The sequence below is a fragment of the Salvelinus namaycush genome, chromosome 14 (genome assembly GCF_016432855.1).
Source record: "Salvelinus namaycush isolate Seneca chromosome 14, SaNama_1.0, whole genome shotgun sequence".
NCBI classification, from domain to species: domain Eukaryota; kingdom Metazoa; phylum Chordata; class Actinopteri; order Salmoniformes; family Salmonidae; genus Salvelinus; species Salvelinus namaycush.
Genome location: NC_052320.1, coordinates 26,714,053 through 26,730,597, shown reverse-complemented (window position 1 = coordinate 26,730,597; position 16,545 = coordinate 26,714,053). Strand labels below are relative to the sequence as shown.

At 44.5% G+C, this 16,545-nt stretch overlaps 1 protein-coding gene across 2 annotated transcripts in view; it reads left to right on the top strand.

Annotated features, from left to right (window-relative positions):
• arhgap46b (Rho GTPase activating protein 46b) overlaps nucleotides 1-16,545 on the top strand; it is a 92,422-nt gene that overhangs the window by 27,025 nt on the left and 48,852 nt on the right. Inside the window, exons 1-2 of one of the 2 annotated variants that reach the window (XM_039008317.1) lie at nucleotides 313-2,565; nucleotides 12,620-13,054. In XM_039008317.1, coding sequence (XP_038864245.1) covers nucleotides 12,663-13,054 — 392 coding nt within the window. In that variant the 5' untranslated portion in view covers nucleotides 313-2,565; nucleotides 12,620-12,662. Of the gene's footprint in view, nucleotides 1-312; nucleotides 2,566-12,619; nucleotides 13,055-16,545 lie in introns of those variants that run through there. The other variant, XM_039008316.1, reaches the window with a different exon arrangement.

Sequence of the window (16,545 nt, the reverse complement as noted above, 5' to 3'; positions counted from 1 at the left end):
ATGATCACAGGTGCCACATGTTTTGAGTCTTTGTCTCGTGGTTGCTGGCTGGTTGTATTTTTAGTTTTCCTGCCCTGTATAGGCAGCTCCTTGACCCCACTGGGGAGCTGCACTGAGCTGCAGAAACAAGGCTGAATATAGGGCCAGTCAGTCAACAACGCCTCCTCTCCTCCTGCTCCCAGGGACATGCTAATGTGTGTGTGTGTGTGTGTGTGTGTGTGTGTGTGTGTGTGTGTGTGTGTGTGTGTGTGTGTGTGTGTGTGTGTGTGTGTGTGTGTGTGTGTGTGTGTGTGTGTGTGTGTGTGTGTGTGTGTGTGTGTGTGTGTGCTGTAGAGTCCTGTACTGGGTCTCAGTGCTATAACAGGGCCAGGACTTCATTCCTGCCCCAGAAAGGAGTAACGCGGTGAGGAGTGAACAGGAGTGTCTGATTACTCTCCCAGATTAGGTTCTTCATAGTGTAGGAAGGAGGCTACAGGCACGCTACGCTCTGGAGGAAAGAGGAGGAGAGGGGAGCACAGAAGGAGAACGGCTGTATGTTCTTTGTGTTGTGCTGAGTTGCTAAGAATGTGAGCTCAGTAGAAAGGGAACTGTTTGGTGGGCTGCCCACTGCTTTTTGGCAGACTGCTGTTAATATCCGAACATTCTGGTGTTTCGGAGTGATAACAGAACTATTTCACCAGCCAGTCTCATTCTTCTCCCTTGACCTTATTCTGGTAGCTCTCAGCCAGTCTCATTCTTCTCCCTTGACCTTATTCTGGTAGCCCTCAGCCAGTCTCATTCTTCTCCCTTGACCTTATTCTGGTAGCCCTCAGCCAGTCTCATTCTTCTCCCTTGACCTTATTCTGGTAACCCTCAGCCAGTCTCATTCTTCTCCCTTGACCTTTTTCTGGTAGCCCTCAGGCCAAGGATTTCTTCTCTCTATTTTCCCCTTAAATTTGTTTTACAAGAAGCAGGTTGCCACTCGTGAATCACTGCACCCTTGCCACACACACGTTAACACAACCCATTATTGCTCAGGCACTAGTCTACACAAATGATTCCCGGCGTTTGACTAATGCATGCCTTTCGAGAAGCTGAGTAAATCCCTAACAGAGACATGCAGTCAGACCTCTAGACTGATCTAGACAGAGACACATACAGTAGACAGCAGAGTCGGCCAGTCTGAGAGAGCAGTATAGTCTGTGTTATTTACCTGAGAGAGCAGTATAGTCTGTGTTATTTACCTGAGAGAGCAGTATAGTCCTGTGTTATTTACCTGAGAGAGCAGTATAGTCCTGTGTTATTTACCTGAGAGAGCAGTATAGTCCTGTGTTATTTACCTGAGAGAGCAGTATAGTCTGTGTTATTTACCTGAGAGAGCAGTATAGTCTGTGTTATTTACCTGAGAGAGCAGTATAGTCTGTGTTATTTACCTGAGAGAGCAGTATAGTCTGTGTTATTTACCTGAGAGAGCAGTATAGTCCTGTGTTATTTACCTGAGAGAGCAGTATAGTCCTGTGTTATTTACCTGAGAGAGCAGTATAGTCCTGTGTTATTTACCTGAGAGAGCAGTATAGTCTGTGTTATTTACCTGAGAGAGCAGTATAGTCCTGTGTTATTTACCTGAGAGAGCAGTATAGTCCTGTGTTATTTACCTGAGAGAGGCTCCAGTCATGAGGTTAGGTGAGCTGTTATTCTGACTCAGTGTGTTGAGAGATGTAGTGTTCTTTAGGAGCGGTCTGGCTCACAGAGCCTTTGGACAGAAATCTGGGAATGTTCACGTTAAAGGTGACGCTATCTCAACCTTAGTCGTAACTATGCAATGCTAAGGCGTACATGGGCCAGTGAGACTCACTCTCCCCAGCTAGGCAGGGCAAAGTGGTTCGTACATTGGACATACTGCCTACACCCGCATGTATGCTTACATGAGCTGTGATACAGGTTGTGATAAGGCCTGGGTGGGTGGGGCCCAGGCAGAGACAGATATAGGCTCCATGCTTAGATGGCAGAGCACAAAGACTGCTGGTACGGTTTAAACAGCTGTGCAGAGAGAGCAGCACAACAAGCCCTCACTGAGTTTAGCACACAGCCCTTTGAAATATATATACCCCTTCCTGATAACATCTCTTTTGACTTCTGTCTCTGTCATGAGGAGAACTTAGTGGTAGTAGAATTTCAAAAACAACGGAAAGTCATAATCAATCAATTTGCAATGTCCATCGTTGACCCACATATCCAGGAGGGTTTCATCTGTTACAACATCATCGCATTGTACAACTTCACCATTTTGTTTCATCTCCATGACGTTGTTGTGACGTGAAGGCTCAACAAAGCTCCAAACACACCTTCACTTCCGGCACATGTTGTGCTCTGACTAAGGCAGGACTTTAGACTCCGCAGGGTGGGTATGTGTCTGAGCAGGGAGAAATGCAGAGTTACAGTAGAAGGACATTGCTGTTGGTTGTGTTTGATCTCTTTTCTCTTCAGTATCTCTCTCTGTCCTCAAGAACAACAGCAATAACAGGAAGTAGGTTCTGTGTGTGAACAGCAACAGTCCTTTTGTCTGGGGTGATGGACGGGACAGGGGTAAGTGGGGGAACAGATATTTGTAATGAGCAGAAAAAGTATTGTGTGAATAATCAGAAGGACAGATTTTTTTCAGCGGGGTAAGCAGAACAGGCGTATCCAAATGGGTTAATTACTCGCAGAGCTGGAGCAGATGACTGTGTGTGTGTGTGTGTGTGTGTGTGTGTGTGTGTGTGTGTGTGTGTGTGTGTGTGTGTGTGTGTGTGTGTGTGTGTGTGTGTGTGTGTGTGTGTGTGTGTGTGTGTGTGTGTGTGTGTGTGTGTGTGGACAGCTCCAGAGGATCAGGGGAGTGTGGGGTCTGGCGTTAGGGGGGAGTTCAGGCTTCCGTGTTGATTTACACTACTGAAGTGAGGGGAACAGGTGAGCCCTGTTGCTGTGGCCACACGACCACCCCCTACCCCTCCCCCCCGTCCCAGTCCTTAACTTCTCTGCGCTACGGATCCCTTTAGCGGGATCATTTTCCTAAACAACCGCTGAATTGCAGGGCGCAAAATATTACTAAAAATATTTATAATCATGCAATCACAAGTGAAATATACCAAAACACAGCTTAGCTTGTTGTTAATCCACCTATCGTGTCAGATTTTTAAAATATGCTTTGCAGCGAAAGCAATCCAAGCTTTTGTGAGTGTATCAATCAATGCTACAACAGCTAGCCCCAAATTAGCATGGTCACGAAAGTCAGAAAAGCAATCAAATTAATCGCTTACCTTTGATAATCTTCGGATGTTTGCACTCACGAGACTCCCAGTTACACAATAAATGGTATTTTTGTTCGATAAATATTACTTTTATAACAAAAAAACGCCATTTGGGTTGCGCATTATGTTCAGAAAACCAAAGCCTCGTTCCGTTCGACGAAAATTCCAAAAAGTATCCGTAATGTTCGTAGAAACATGTCAAATGTTTTTTATAATCAATCCTCAGGTTGTTTTTAACAAACATAATCGATAATATTTCAGCCGGACCATAACCTATTCAATAAAAGACAGAAAGAAAATGGAGAGCTACCCCTCTCGCGCGCAGGAACTAATCAGAGGGCACCTGACTAGTTTTGAAAAATCTCGCTCATTTTTCAAAATAAATACCTGAAACTATGTCTAAAGCCTGGTCACAGCCTGAGGAAGCCATTGGAAAAGGAATCTGGTTGATACCCCTTTAAATGGAAGAAAGACGGGCCAGGAAACACAGATATTATTTATTTTTTTGACAAAAAATCACTTCCGGGTTAGATTTCCTCATGTTTTCGTCTGCAGAATCAGTTTTGTTATACTCACAGACAATATTTTGACAGTTTTGGAAACTTTGGAGTGTTTTCTATCATAATCTGTAAATTATATGCATATTCTACGATCTGGACCTGAGAAATAGTCCGTTTACCTTGGGAACGTTATAAAAAAAATAATAATAATAATCTGACCCCTAGCGTCAAGAGGTTTTAAGGCCTTAGCAGCAGCTGAGCATGACTGTGGGAATCAGCAGCAGGACAGTCCTGATTACACACAGGAACAAGGAGAGAGAGAGTTGAGAGAGGGTTCAGGTGAACTGAGCTACTTCCCAGTGTCTAAAGAAGTCTCATTGTACAGGATAGCACTAAAGCCCTACTGAAGTGGGCCAGGGGTGAAACGTGTCCAAGACACTCATCACTGCACAGCTGGCAAACCTGCTCCAGTGGCCAAGCCGCAGATCCTTCATCCTGTGGCACACAAAGTAGAACCCAGCTATGGAGACCCAGAGTTGGGGCGTGGTGGGGGTGGAATGGTGTCTCTGCCAGCTTGGCCTGGCTAATAATGTGTCTCAGTGGCCATTTTGTGAGGTTCCAGTGGAAGTTGGGTATGAGGCCAGGATGGTATGGACAGCCTGGCATGGGCAGAATGCTAATGTTCACCCTTTGTGGGTAGCCTGGAGTCACATGCCACGAGCTCTGGAAGAAATTAGACTCACGTCGGACCAGATCCTGTATTTAGAAACGTGCTCAGGTTCTTTCTGTCTCTCTCTCCCTCTCCCCCTCTCTCCCTTTTCCTCTCCCTTCCTTATCTCTTCCAAACAGTTCTCTTGCGCCTTCTTTTACTGTAGAGTAGGAGAGGAGCTTCTAGAACATTGAAGAATTGGGGTGGCAGGTAGCCTAGTGGTTAGAGCGTTGGGCCAGTAACTGAAAGGTTGCTGGATCGAATCCCAGAGCTGAAAGGTAAAAATCTGTTGTTCTGCCCCTGAACAAGGCAGTTAACAGCACAGTCTCCCTTAAAATGCTTATTGATGCTGGGATGAGCAAAATCTGCAGGCTTCTGGCTCACCTCGCCTCTGCTGTCCTTTCTGTGCCACTGAGATCACTCGTTAACCCGGAGGACACAGTGAATGATAACGACTGTGCTGAGTCATAACACCATAATGTGATTGTGAGAGCTGAAACAGAACCAGTTAGTCCTCTACTGCCTACTTCCTCATGTGAATGGCTTCCGCTTGTCTGGGCTGTTGTTTGTCATGCTGTGACAATGCAGTAGTGTTTAATAATGGAAGCATTCATCTGCTCAGTTCTGTGTTTTGGGACCATAATGTTGACGTGCTGAACACTGGTACAGCGGAGGAGGAGTGTGCACCTTGTCACTGAGGTTAGCACTAGAGACAAGCACAACTCACGATTGGACCCGTCAGATGAGATGCACATGAGCAGTGTGTCTAGAACATGCGTGGCACAGGATGGATACAATGATAATGGTGGAGTAGGAGTCTTACGCGAGCCTTACAGGAGCCTTACAGTAGTCTTACACAAGCCTTACAGGAGCCTTACAGGAGTCTTACAGGTATCCTACAGGAGCCTTACAGGAGTCTTACACTAGCCTTACAGGAGTCTTACACTAGCCTTACAGGAGTCTTACAGGAATCTTACACTAGCCTTACAGGAGTCTTACACTAGCCTTACAGGAGTCTTACAGGAATCTTACACTAGCCTTACAGGAGTCTTACACTAGCCTTACAGGAGTCTTACAGGAATCTTACACTAGCCTTACAGGAGTCTTACACTAGCCTTACAGGAGTCTTACACTAGCCTTACAGGAGCCTTACAGGAATCTTACACTAGCCTTACAGGAGTCTTACAGGAATCTTACACTAGCCTTACAGGAGTCTTACACTAGCCTTACAGGAGCCTTACAGGAATCTTACACTAGCCTTACAGGAGTCTTACACTAGCCTTACAGGAGCCTTACAGGAGTCTTACACTAGCCTTACAGGAGCCTTACAGGAGTCTTACACTAGCCGTACAGGAGTCTTACACTAGCCTTACAGGAAGGAGCCTTACAGGAGTCTTACACAAGCCTTACAGGAGCCTGACAGGAGTCTTACATGCAAGGCCCAAGAGAAAGAAACCAACGGAACAAACCAGTATCCCATGTTCCATTGCTGCTTGGAAGTTTTCTAGCGAAGGAACGCCAAGTTGTGTCGGGATGCTGCCAGCTGTTTGGGGGGGTGGTGGGAGCGGGAGGAGGAGTTTATTGCTTTGTGCTGCACCGGGAGGCTTCTGTTTGTTCCAGAGTGTTGTTCTCCCAACCACCCACATAAGTGATTGCTGCTCTGTGCTCCAGTCCAAGTCGGCAGCTCTGAATGATTGTGTGTGTGTGTGTGTGTGTGTGTGTGTGTGTGTGTGTGTGTGTGTGTGTGTGTGTGTGTGTGTGTGTGTGTGTGTGTGTGTGTGTGTGTGTGTGTGTGTGTGTGTGTGTGTGTGAGAGAGAGAGAGAGAGAGAGAGATTATCTAGGCTATACTGTATGTCCTCATGAGATTCATAAACGAAATCGAGATGCGGCTCAAGTTCACATAATGATGTCTCTTTAATTAGAATGCACCCAGTCAGATTCAGTTAATCAGCTCAGGGACGACACTGATTGTTTATCCCGGCTTGCATGCACATTACATGCAGTATTTACTGATCTGTTGAGCTATTGGCAAACTAAACTCCTTGGAATAGGAGTGTATGAGTTACTGAATATCTCATCATTTCCCCTGTCCCTCCCTATCTAAACTAAGCCCTGCTCGTTGTGAGAGCTGTGTCAGCCCCAGGTCTAGTCTGGGCATGTGGGCATGTTCCTAAAGACTTGACTGTCTAAGAGACATTCCAGCAACCTCTCTTTGCTCAGAGGCCAGGTTGTTCTCACATGTTTGGCACAACTATAAAGTTCGAGATTGTACCAAAACTGTCCCAACAATTACCTGTGAATTTGCGAAAAGCCTGGGGGAAAATACCCGCGGTGAAGCCTTCGGCAGTGTGCTGCAGTGTTGATAAGTTGTACTGAGACCTCTGCCACAGACACAGTAAGTTATGCTTGGCAAACCCTCTAGGACACAATAACACAAGGATCACGTACAGCCGCACTATCAATGATATTATGTGTCTTTCTTTACGTCGCCTCTAGCCTGTTTCCCAGACTGACAGATACAGCTTCCCTTCTGTTCCTTAGTTCTCTGAGGTCAGGTATCACAGTGTGTATGAATGCGCGCATGCTAGTTCGTCATGCCCCATTTGGAAGTGTGTCTTTCTCTGGTGCTGTGACTCACAACAAAACGGCCATGTTTCCTCTCTGTATGGGTTCTGATGATGACACCTGAGCTATGCCGTTGGCGTGGCGACCTCCGGTGCCCCAGGTGTCAGTGTGTCTGAGCGATGTCATGATGCCATGGTGTGTACAGTATGTCGTTCATCTCATTATGTCTCAGGCTGGGTGGGATTTGATGCAGGCTAGGACAGGGCTTTATAGACCTGGGCGGCCTGGAATCAAACTCAGTGTTATTGAGAGGAGCAAAGCAGGCCTGTGGACATACAGTATAGCCTAGATAACCTCTCTCTCTCTCTCTCTCTCTCTCTCTCTCTCTCTCTCTCTCTCTCTCTCTCTCTCTCTCTCTCTCTCTCTCTCTCTCTATCCCTTTCTCTCTCTCTTCCCCCCCTCTCTCTCTATCCATTTCTCTCTATCCCTTTCTCTTGCTCACCCTTTATCCATCCATTTCTTTCTCTCTCTCTCTCAACATGGAATGATCTTATTTGTTGAGGGTCAATTTCTGATGGGTTTGATCTCCGTAGGATAGTTTCTCTCACACACATCAACAAACACACACAAACATAAACACTTCCCCCAACACAGTGTACAGCGCCATACAGCACCGCAGGACTGCCGTGCTCAGCATTCTGTGGAGCATCCAGAAGCAGGAATCCTCTCATTCTGTGTGTTTAAATGTGTATGTGAGTGTGACCTGAACATGGGCCAAAAGATAGTAGTTTAGTTTCCATGCCTGTATTATGTCCTGATGCTAGCTGTCAAAGAGCATTGCATGTTGTTGAGGGAGGATACTCAGAACAGTGTGCAATTTGTAGACTGTGACAGGGATTGTTTTTATACACATTTTTCACAGAAACCAAATATGTGAGCTTTTAACATTTCTGAGAGGTTTTAGCAGGTGTGTGTGTGTGTGTGTGTGTGTGTGTGTGTGTGTGTGTGTGTGTGTGTGTGTGTGTGTGTGTGTGTGTGTGTGTGTGTGTGTGTGTGTGTGTGTGTGTGTGTGGAAGGCTACTTAGCATGTAGTTGGGTGTGAATGTGTTTTAGGCCCACTTCATGCCACTGCCTTGCACTGGGATTAACAGTGTGTATATAGGGCTGCTATGCACTTGGATTAACAGTGTGTATATAGAGCTGATATGCACTGGGATTAACAGTGTGTATATAGGGCTGCTATGCACTTGGATTAACAGTGTGTATATAGAGCTGATATGCACTGGGATTAGCAGTGTGTATATAGGGCTGCTATGCACTTGGATTAACAGTGTGTATATAGAGCTGATATGCACTGGGATTAACAGTGTGTATATAGGGCTGCTATGCACTTGGATTAACAGTGTGTATATAGAGCTGCTATGCACTGGGATGAACAGTGTGTATATAGAGCTGCTATGCACTGGGATTAACAGTGTGTATATAGAGCTGCTATGCACTGGGATTAACAGTGTGTATATAGAGCTGATATGCACTGGGATTAACAGTGTGTATATAGAGCTGCTATGCACTGGGATTAACAGTGTGTATATAGAGCTGCTATGCACTGGGATTAACAGTGTGTGTATATAGAGCTGATATGCACTGGGATTAACAGTGTGTATATAGAGCTGCTATGCACTGGGATTAACGGTGTGTGTGTATAGAGCTGATATGCACTGGGATTAACAGTGTGTATATAGAGCTGCTATGCACTGGGATTAACAGTGTGTGTATATAGAGCTGATATGCACTGGGATTAACAGTGTGTATATAGAGCTGATATGCACTGGGATTAACAGTGTGTATATAGAGCTGCTATGCACTGGGATTAACAGTGTGTATATAGAGCTGCTATGCACTGGGTGTGAGAATGACATGTGGCTATGATTGATTGATTGATTGGTTGATTGTTTGATTGATTGCTTGACTAGCTTGTGTAATATCTGTAAATCTGCTTAAGCAAGAGCCGTGCCCGGGTATATATAATGCAGTCCTCAACAGTATCCTGTGTTTGTGTGTGTGTTTATATTTCTCTCTATCTCTCATATTTCAAAGGGGCTTCATTAGCATGGGAAACATATGTTTACATTGCCAAAGCACGTGAAATAAACAAGAAACAAAAGTGAGAATAAACAGCATCATCAAATGAACAGTAGTACGAATAGTGGGGGAGATAAATAAACAGATAAATCTTGTTTGTATTTACTATGTTGTTTGTCCTCCACTGGTTGCCCTTTTCTCATGGCAACAGGCCACAAATCTTGGTGCTGTGATGGCACATTGTGGTATTTCGCCTAACAGATATGGGAGTTTATCAGTGTTGGATTTGTTTTCAAATTCTCTGTGGGTCTGTGTGATGTGTGGGAAATATGTGTCTCTAATGTGGTCGTATATTTGGCAGGAGGTTAGGAAGTGCCTATGGCGGCTTCGCTCAATAGCAAGGCTTTGCTTCTCTCGCGCTCTCTCTCACGCTCTCTCTCGCACTCTCTCTCACGCTCTCTCTCGCGCTCTCGCTCTCTCTCGCGCGCGCTCTCTCTCTCGCTCTCTCTCAAGCTCTCGCTCTCTCTCGCGCGCGCTCTCTCTCGCTCTCTCTCACGCTCTCTCGCACTCTCTCTCACGCTCTCTCTCGCTCTCTCTCGCGCTCTCGCTCTCTCTCGCGCGCGCTCTCTCTCTCGCTCTCTCTCACGCTCTCTCTCTCTCTCGCTCTCTCTCTCGCACTCTCTCTCACGCGCTCTCTCGCGCTCTCTCTCGCGCTCTCGCTCTCTCTCGCACTCTCTCTCACGCTCTCTCTCACGCTCTCTCTCTCGCTCTCTATCGCGCTCTCTCTCTCGCTCTCTCTCGCGCTCTCTCTCGCTCTCTCTCGCGCTCTCTCTCTCGCTCTCTCTCGCGCTCTCTCTCTCGCTCTCTCTCGCGCTCTCTCTCTCGCTCGCTCTCGTGCTCTCTCTCTCGCTCTCTCTCGCGCTCTCTCTCGCTCTCTATCGTGCTCTCTCTCTCGCTCTCTCTCGCGCTCTCTCTCGCGCTCTCTCTCGCGCTCTCGCTCTCTCTCTCGCTCTCTCTCTCTCTCTCCTGCTCTCGCTCTCTCTCTCTCTCTCACGCTCTCTCTCTCTCTGCCAGGTGGGCCAGTGGATTAGATGCCACTTAATCCCTGGCCTGTCTCCTTTGTTTGGCCTCTCTGTGAGGAGATAAAAACCTGGGAGCTGGGACCAGGGCCCGGGCCTCTTTGTTATCCAGCCAGCCTAGGGAGAGTAGTAGATCATGGCCCCAGCTTCCCCTGGTTCTCTGTCCACTGGCCTGGAGGTTAGCCCTGGAGCTCATCCAACCATGGTCAGCAGGAGAGCAAGGGCTCAGGGAAAGGCGTTAAACACACCCTCCTTCTCCACTTATTTCAATCCTTCAGCCACCTGTGGATGTCATTTTTGTTTAATTCTGGATCACTCTCACCGGCTCTCACTTTTCAGGGAGTGTATGTGTGGAAGCCTGAGTGACTGTCTGAGGCAGGAGTTGTGGATACTGTCGTTTCAGTGAAGTAGCTCGTGGCTAAGGACTAGTAGGTATCAATAGCTGCTGCACCTGTTGTTTACTCTACAACAGAACGACCTAACTCAGGTCTGACTCAGCTACTCTGTGGAATGGTTGTATGCTTAGGACCGGAAAGCCCTCACACACACACAAATGTGCCCGTACTGTACACGCCCAGACTCATACACAAAGACAAATCCCTTTGGTCCGTGTTCACATAGCTGATCAAAAATATTTGATATCATCACTGATTTTCCAGGTTGGAGAAAAATACTGCTTTGACCTACAGTGCCTTGAGAAAGTGTTCACACACCTTGACTTATTACACATTTTATTGTGTTACAGCCTGAATTCAACATGGATTAAAAATAAAAATAAATATCTCACTCATCTACACATAATACCCCATAATGACAAAGTAAAAACATGTTTTTAGAGATGTTTGCAAATGTATTGAAGATAAAAATACAGAAATCAAATTTACTTAAGTATTCACACCCCTGAGTCAATACATGTTAGAATCACCTTTGGCAGCGATTACAGCTGTGAGTCTTTCAAAGTAAGTCTCTAAGAGCTTTGCTCACCTGGGTTGTACAATATTTGCGCATTATTCTTCACAAAAAATTCTTCAAGCTCTAAAGTTGGTTGTTGACCATTGCTAGACAACTATTTTCAAGTCTTGCCATAGATTTTCAAGTCAATACGTAACTAGGCCACTCAGAAACATTCAATGTCGTCTTGGTACTGTAAGCAACTCCATTGTAGATTTGGTCTTGTGTTTTAGGTTATTGTCCTGCTGAAAGGTGAATTCATCTCCCAGTGTTCTGGTGGAAAGCAGACTGAACCAGGTTTTCTTCTAGGATTTTGCCTGTGCTTAGCTCAATTCCATTTATTTTTATCCCCCAAAAAACTCCCTAGTCCTTGCCGATGACAAGCATACCAATAACATGATGCAGCCACCGCCATGCTTGAAAATATAAAGAGTGGTACTCAGTGACGTGTTGTGTTAGATTTGCCCTAAACATAGCGCTTTGTATTCAGGACATGAAGTTAATTTCTTGGCCACATGTTTTGCAGTTTTAATTTAGTACCTTATTGCAAACAGAATCCAAGTTTTCTGGAGTATTTTATATTCTGTACAGGCTTCCTTCTTTTCACGCCATCATTTAGGTTAGTATTGTGGTTTAACTACAATGTCGTTGATCCATCCTCAGTTTTCTCCTATCACAGTCCTTGAACTCTGTAACTGTTTTAAAGTCAGCATTGGCCTCATGGTGAAATCCCTGAGCGGTTTCCTTCCTCTACGTCAACTGAGTTAGGAAGGACGCCTGTATCTTTGTAGTGACTGGGTGTATTGATACACCATCCAAAGTGTAATTAATAACTTCACCATGCCCTTCTTTGTGAGGCATTGGAAAACCTCCCTGGTCTTTGTGGTTGAAACAGTGTTTGAAATTTACTGCTCGGCTGAGGAACCTTACAGATAACTGTATGTGTGGGATACAGAGATGAGGTAGTCATTCAAAAATCATGTTAAACACTATTATTGCACACAGAATGAGTCCATGCAACTTATGTGACTTGCTAAGCACATTTTTACTCCTGAACGTATTTAGGCTTGCCATAACAAAGGGTTTGAATACATGTTAACTCAAGACATTTCACGAGGCAAGTCAGTTAAGAACAAATTCTTATTTACAATGACAGCCTAGGAACAGTGGGTTAACTGCCTTGTTTAAGGGCAGAACGACAGATTTTTACCTTGTCAGCTCGGGGGATTCGATCTAGCAACCTTTCGGGTTACTGGCCCAACACTCTAACCACTAGGCTACCTGCGACACAAAATCCATTTTTTATACATTTTAAATTCAGACTGTAACGCAACAAAATGTGAAAAAAGTCAAGGGGTGTGAATACGTTTTGAAAGCACTGTATTTTTCCAGTATACAGTGGTCATATACAGTACAGTCTTCAAAACTTGACTACATTTTCCATGTTCCCCCTCTCTCCTCTCCAGCTGTGACTGGGTGGAGATCTTGGAGCCGCGCTCACAGGAGCGCATGTACGTGAACCTGGCATCGGGGGAGTGTGGTTGGGAGCCCCCAGCAGGCGCCTCCGTGCGCCAGTCCGATGGCAGCCAGTGGTGGGAGCTGTTTGACAGTCACAACAACCGCTTCTACTACTACAACAGTGCCAGCCAGCAGACGGTGTGGCACCGGCCCCAGGCCTGCGACATCGTGCCCCTGGCCCAGCTACAGGCCATGAAGAGGAGCTCAGAGACGGGCCTGAACGGCCCCATCAAGCCCCAGAGAGGGGGAGGAGAGGGCCGCCGCACACCCCTACTTAACCAGGCCTACCCCATGCCCCCCTCCCAGGACCCTGACAGCAGCGGGAGGTCGACCCCGTCTAAAGGGCTCTGTGACAGCCTGGAGAACAGGAAAGATACCCCCAGGTAACCTCTCTACCAAAACATACACCCTAAAGATTTACAATGTTTACATCCACTTACAGTATTTACTCAGCTTGACCACAGTAAGTCAAATCACTGCCGCACTTCATATAGAGCTGCAGTCACTTTCAGAATGGGTAACAAGTAATGATCTAGTCGTAAATATATCAAAAATTAAAAGCCCAGAACAGAGCAGCACAGCTGGCCCTTAAATGTACACTGAGGGCATATATCAATAACATGCATGTCAATCTCTCCTGGCTCAAAGTGGAGGAGAGATTGACTCCATCACTACTTGTCTTTGTGAGAGGTATTGACATGTTAAAAGCACAAAACGGTCTGTTCAACCAGCTAACACACAGCTCAGACCTAGAGCTGTTACGGTGACCGTATTACCACCACACTGGCAGTCACGAGTCATGACGGCAGTCAAATTCCACATGACCGTTTAGTCACAGTATTTAGGTTTCTCCAAGCCGCTGATGCTGAACATTAGTAGCCTACCAAACTTGCTAACTTCCTTGTACTCAGCACTCTATTGTTCCTCTAATCACTCTGACATCAATGCAAATGTATTCGAAAATCTCATCAAACAGCCCATGAGCTCATGTTGAGCAACATTTCTATAGGCTATGCAATTGCATGAGAAAACAGAGTGATCCCACCAACTTTCTATAGGTTAGGCCTACTATATTTATTTCTCAACTTTCCTAATATTAAGCAAATAGTTTCTCTTTAAAACAGGAGTAAAGCCTACCTGGCTGGCATGAAAATGAACCACGGGAAAAGCATCCTTCATTCGCTAATTAACCTCTAACACCTCCCAAACCCGGATCCGGGAGCACCCCCATCAGTAGAAAAGCTACTAGCATAGCCTAGCATAGCGTCACAAGTAAATACTAGCATCTAAATATCATTAAATCACAAGTCCAAGACACCAGATGAAAGATACACATCTTGTGAATCCAGCCATCATTTCTGATTTTTAAAATGTTTTACAGGGAAGACACAATATGTAAATCTATTAGCTAACCACGATAGCAAAAGACACCACTTTTTTTACTCCACCAGTTTTTTACTCCATCAGTAGCTATCACAAATTCGACCAAATAAAGATATAAATAGCCACTAACCAAGAAACAAATTCATCAGATGACAGTCTGATAACATATTTATTGTATAGCATATGTTTTGTTAGAAAAATGTGCATATTTCAGGTATAAATCATAGTTTACCATTGCAGCCACCATCACAACTCGACTAGAATAACTACAGAGAGCAACGTGTATTACCTAATTACTCATCATAAAACATTTCTTAAAAATACACAGCGTACAGCAATTGAAAGACACAGATCTTGTGAATCCAGACAATATTTCAGATTTTCTAAGTGTTTTACAGCGAAAACACAATATAGCGTTATATTAGCATACCACAATAGCAAACATCACAACCGCATTGATTCAAGCCAAACATAGCGATTACGTATAAACCACCAAAAGATATACATTTTTTCACTAACCTTCTCAGAATTTTTCAGATGACAGTCCTATAACATCATATTACACAATGCATATAGAGTTTGTTCGAAAATGTGCATATTTAGCGGCACAAATCGTGGTTATACAATGAGAAAAGTAGCAAAGCTGCCCAGAAAATGGCAGGAGAAATCTTTGAAGAGGCACCTATTCTAATCAGTAACTATTCCAAAACTTGACTAAAAAATACAGGTTGGACAGCAATTGAAAGACAAATTAGTTCTTAATGCAATCGCTGGGTTACATTTTTAAAATTAACGTTACTTCAAGCATACAGCGTGCGCTAAAGCGAGACCGCACCATAATTCATGGCGGAATTATTATCTGACATTTGTCAACATAAGTACGAATTAACAGCATAAAGACTGCTTACTATTAGCTGAGCTTCCATCAGAATCTTGGGCAAGGTGTCCTTTCTCCAGAACAATCGTCTTTGGGTTGAAAGATGTCCTCTTGTCCGGTCGAAATAGCCGCTAATGTTAGCCGCCAACTGGAGAGGTGTCCAACTCGTGAAAGCGCATGGCAAAGAAATCCCAGAAAATCGCAATAAACTGCTATAAACTGCTAAGTCGGTTTAAATTAACTACCTTATGATGTCTTTAACACCTATAACGAATAAAAACATGACCGGAGATATAGAACTACTAAAACGAAAGCGTTTGCAGGACGCCATTGTGATGTCTTCATGCGTCAAGCGCACCGTTGAAAAGGACGGTACTTCCGTTCCACGGTCTATATATAGGGCCCAGATTGCGCAATCCACTCCATTCAAATTCTCCCCGCTTACTGACATCTAGAGGAAGACGTATGCAGTGCATGTAGCCCGATGGCTTACATGGGGACTTATAAACTGACCTCAGAACAGGGACCTCGATTTCTGAAATCTCACTCCCTGACAGGAAATGTGCTGCAGAATGAGTTCTGTTTCACTCAGAGAAATAATTCAAACGGTTTTAGAAACTAGAGAGTGTTTTCTATCCAATAGTAATAATAATATGCATATTGTACGAGCAAGAATTGAGTACGAGGCAGTTTAATTTGGGAACTCATTTTAACAAAGTCGAAATGGCGCCCCCATAGGCTCAAGAAGTTAAGTGCATAGATTACATGTCTTTTTCCCCCGCTGCCCCTGTTCAATACAGGTGCATGATAATGGTCCATTCTAAATTATAACACATTTCACACATATATTATTTAGTATATGTAAAGACAAGATGAAATTAAGAATAGTGTGATGGGTGACAATATTAGCCTATCACTTGTGATTGATATATTACTTGTGAATGATGCCCAGCTTAGGGCAAGAAACAACGCATGCTTTTTTTTGGTGACTTTTTCAAATCGTAGTTGCACACTTCAAGTAGCCTAGACTATATGTTTTCATAAGGTTTGTATCACAACTAAAGTGGCCAAATAATTCAAATTAAGCACATGAATCCACTTTACAATGGGTGTAGAGCCTAATAACGTGTGCGCATTGCTAAGCTTAAAATGTGAAGAAATAGCCTAATAGCGTCCCACCTTGACAACATCCGGTGAAATTGCAGAGCACCAAATTCAAATTAAATTACTATAAATATTTAACTTTCATAAAATCACAAGTGCAATAAATCAAAATAAAGCTTATCTTGTTGTTAATCCAACCGCTGTGTAAGATTTCAAAAAGGCTTTACGGCAAAAGCATATCATGCGATTATCTGAGAACAGCGCCCAGCATACAAATCATTACAAACAGTAACCAGCTAAGAAGAGGAGTAACAAAAGTCAGAAATAGCGATAGAATATATCACTTACCTTTGATTATCTTCATATGGTTGCACTCCCAAGACTCCATGTTACACAATAAATGTTCGTTTTGTTCGATAAATTCACTCTTTATGTTCAAAAACCTCAGTTTTGTTAGCGCGTTTTGTTCAATAATCCATTGGAACAAAGCGTGGTCACAGCAGGCAGACG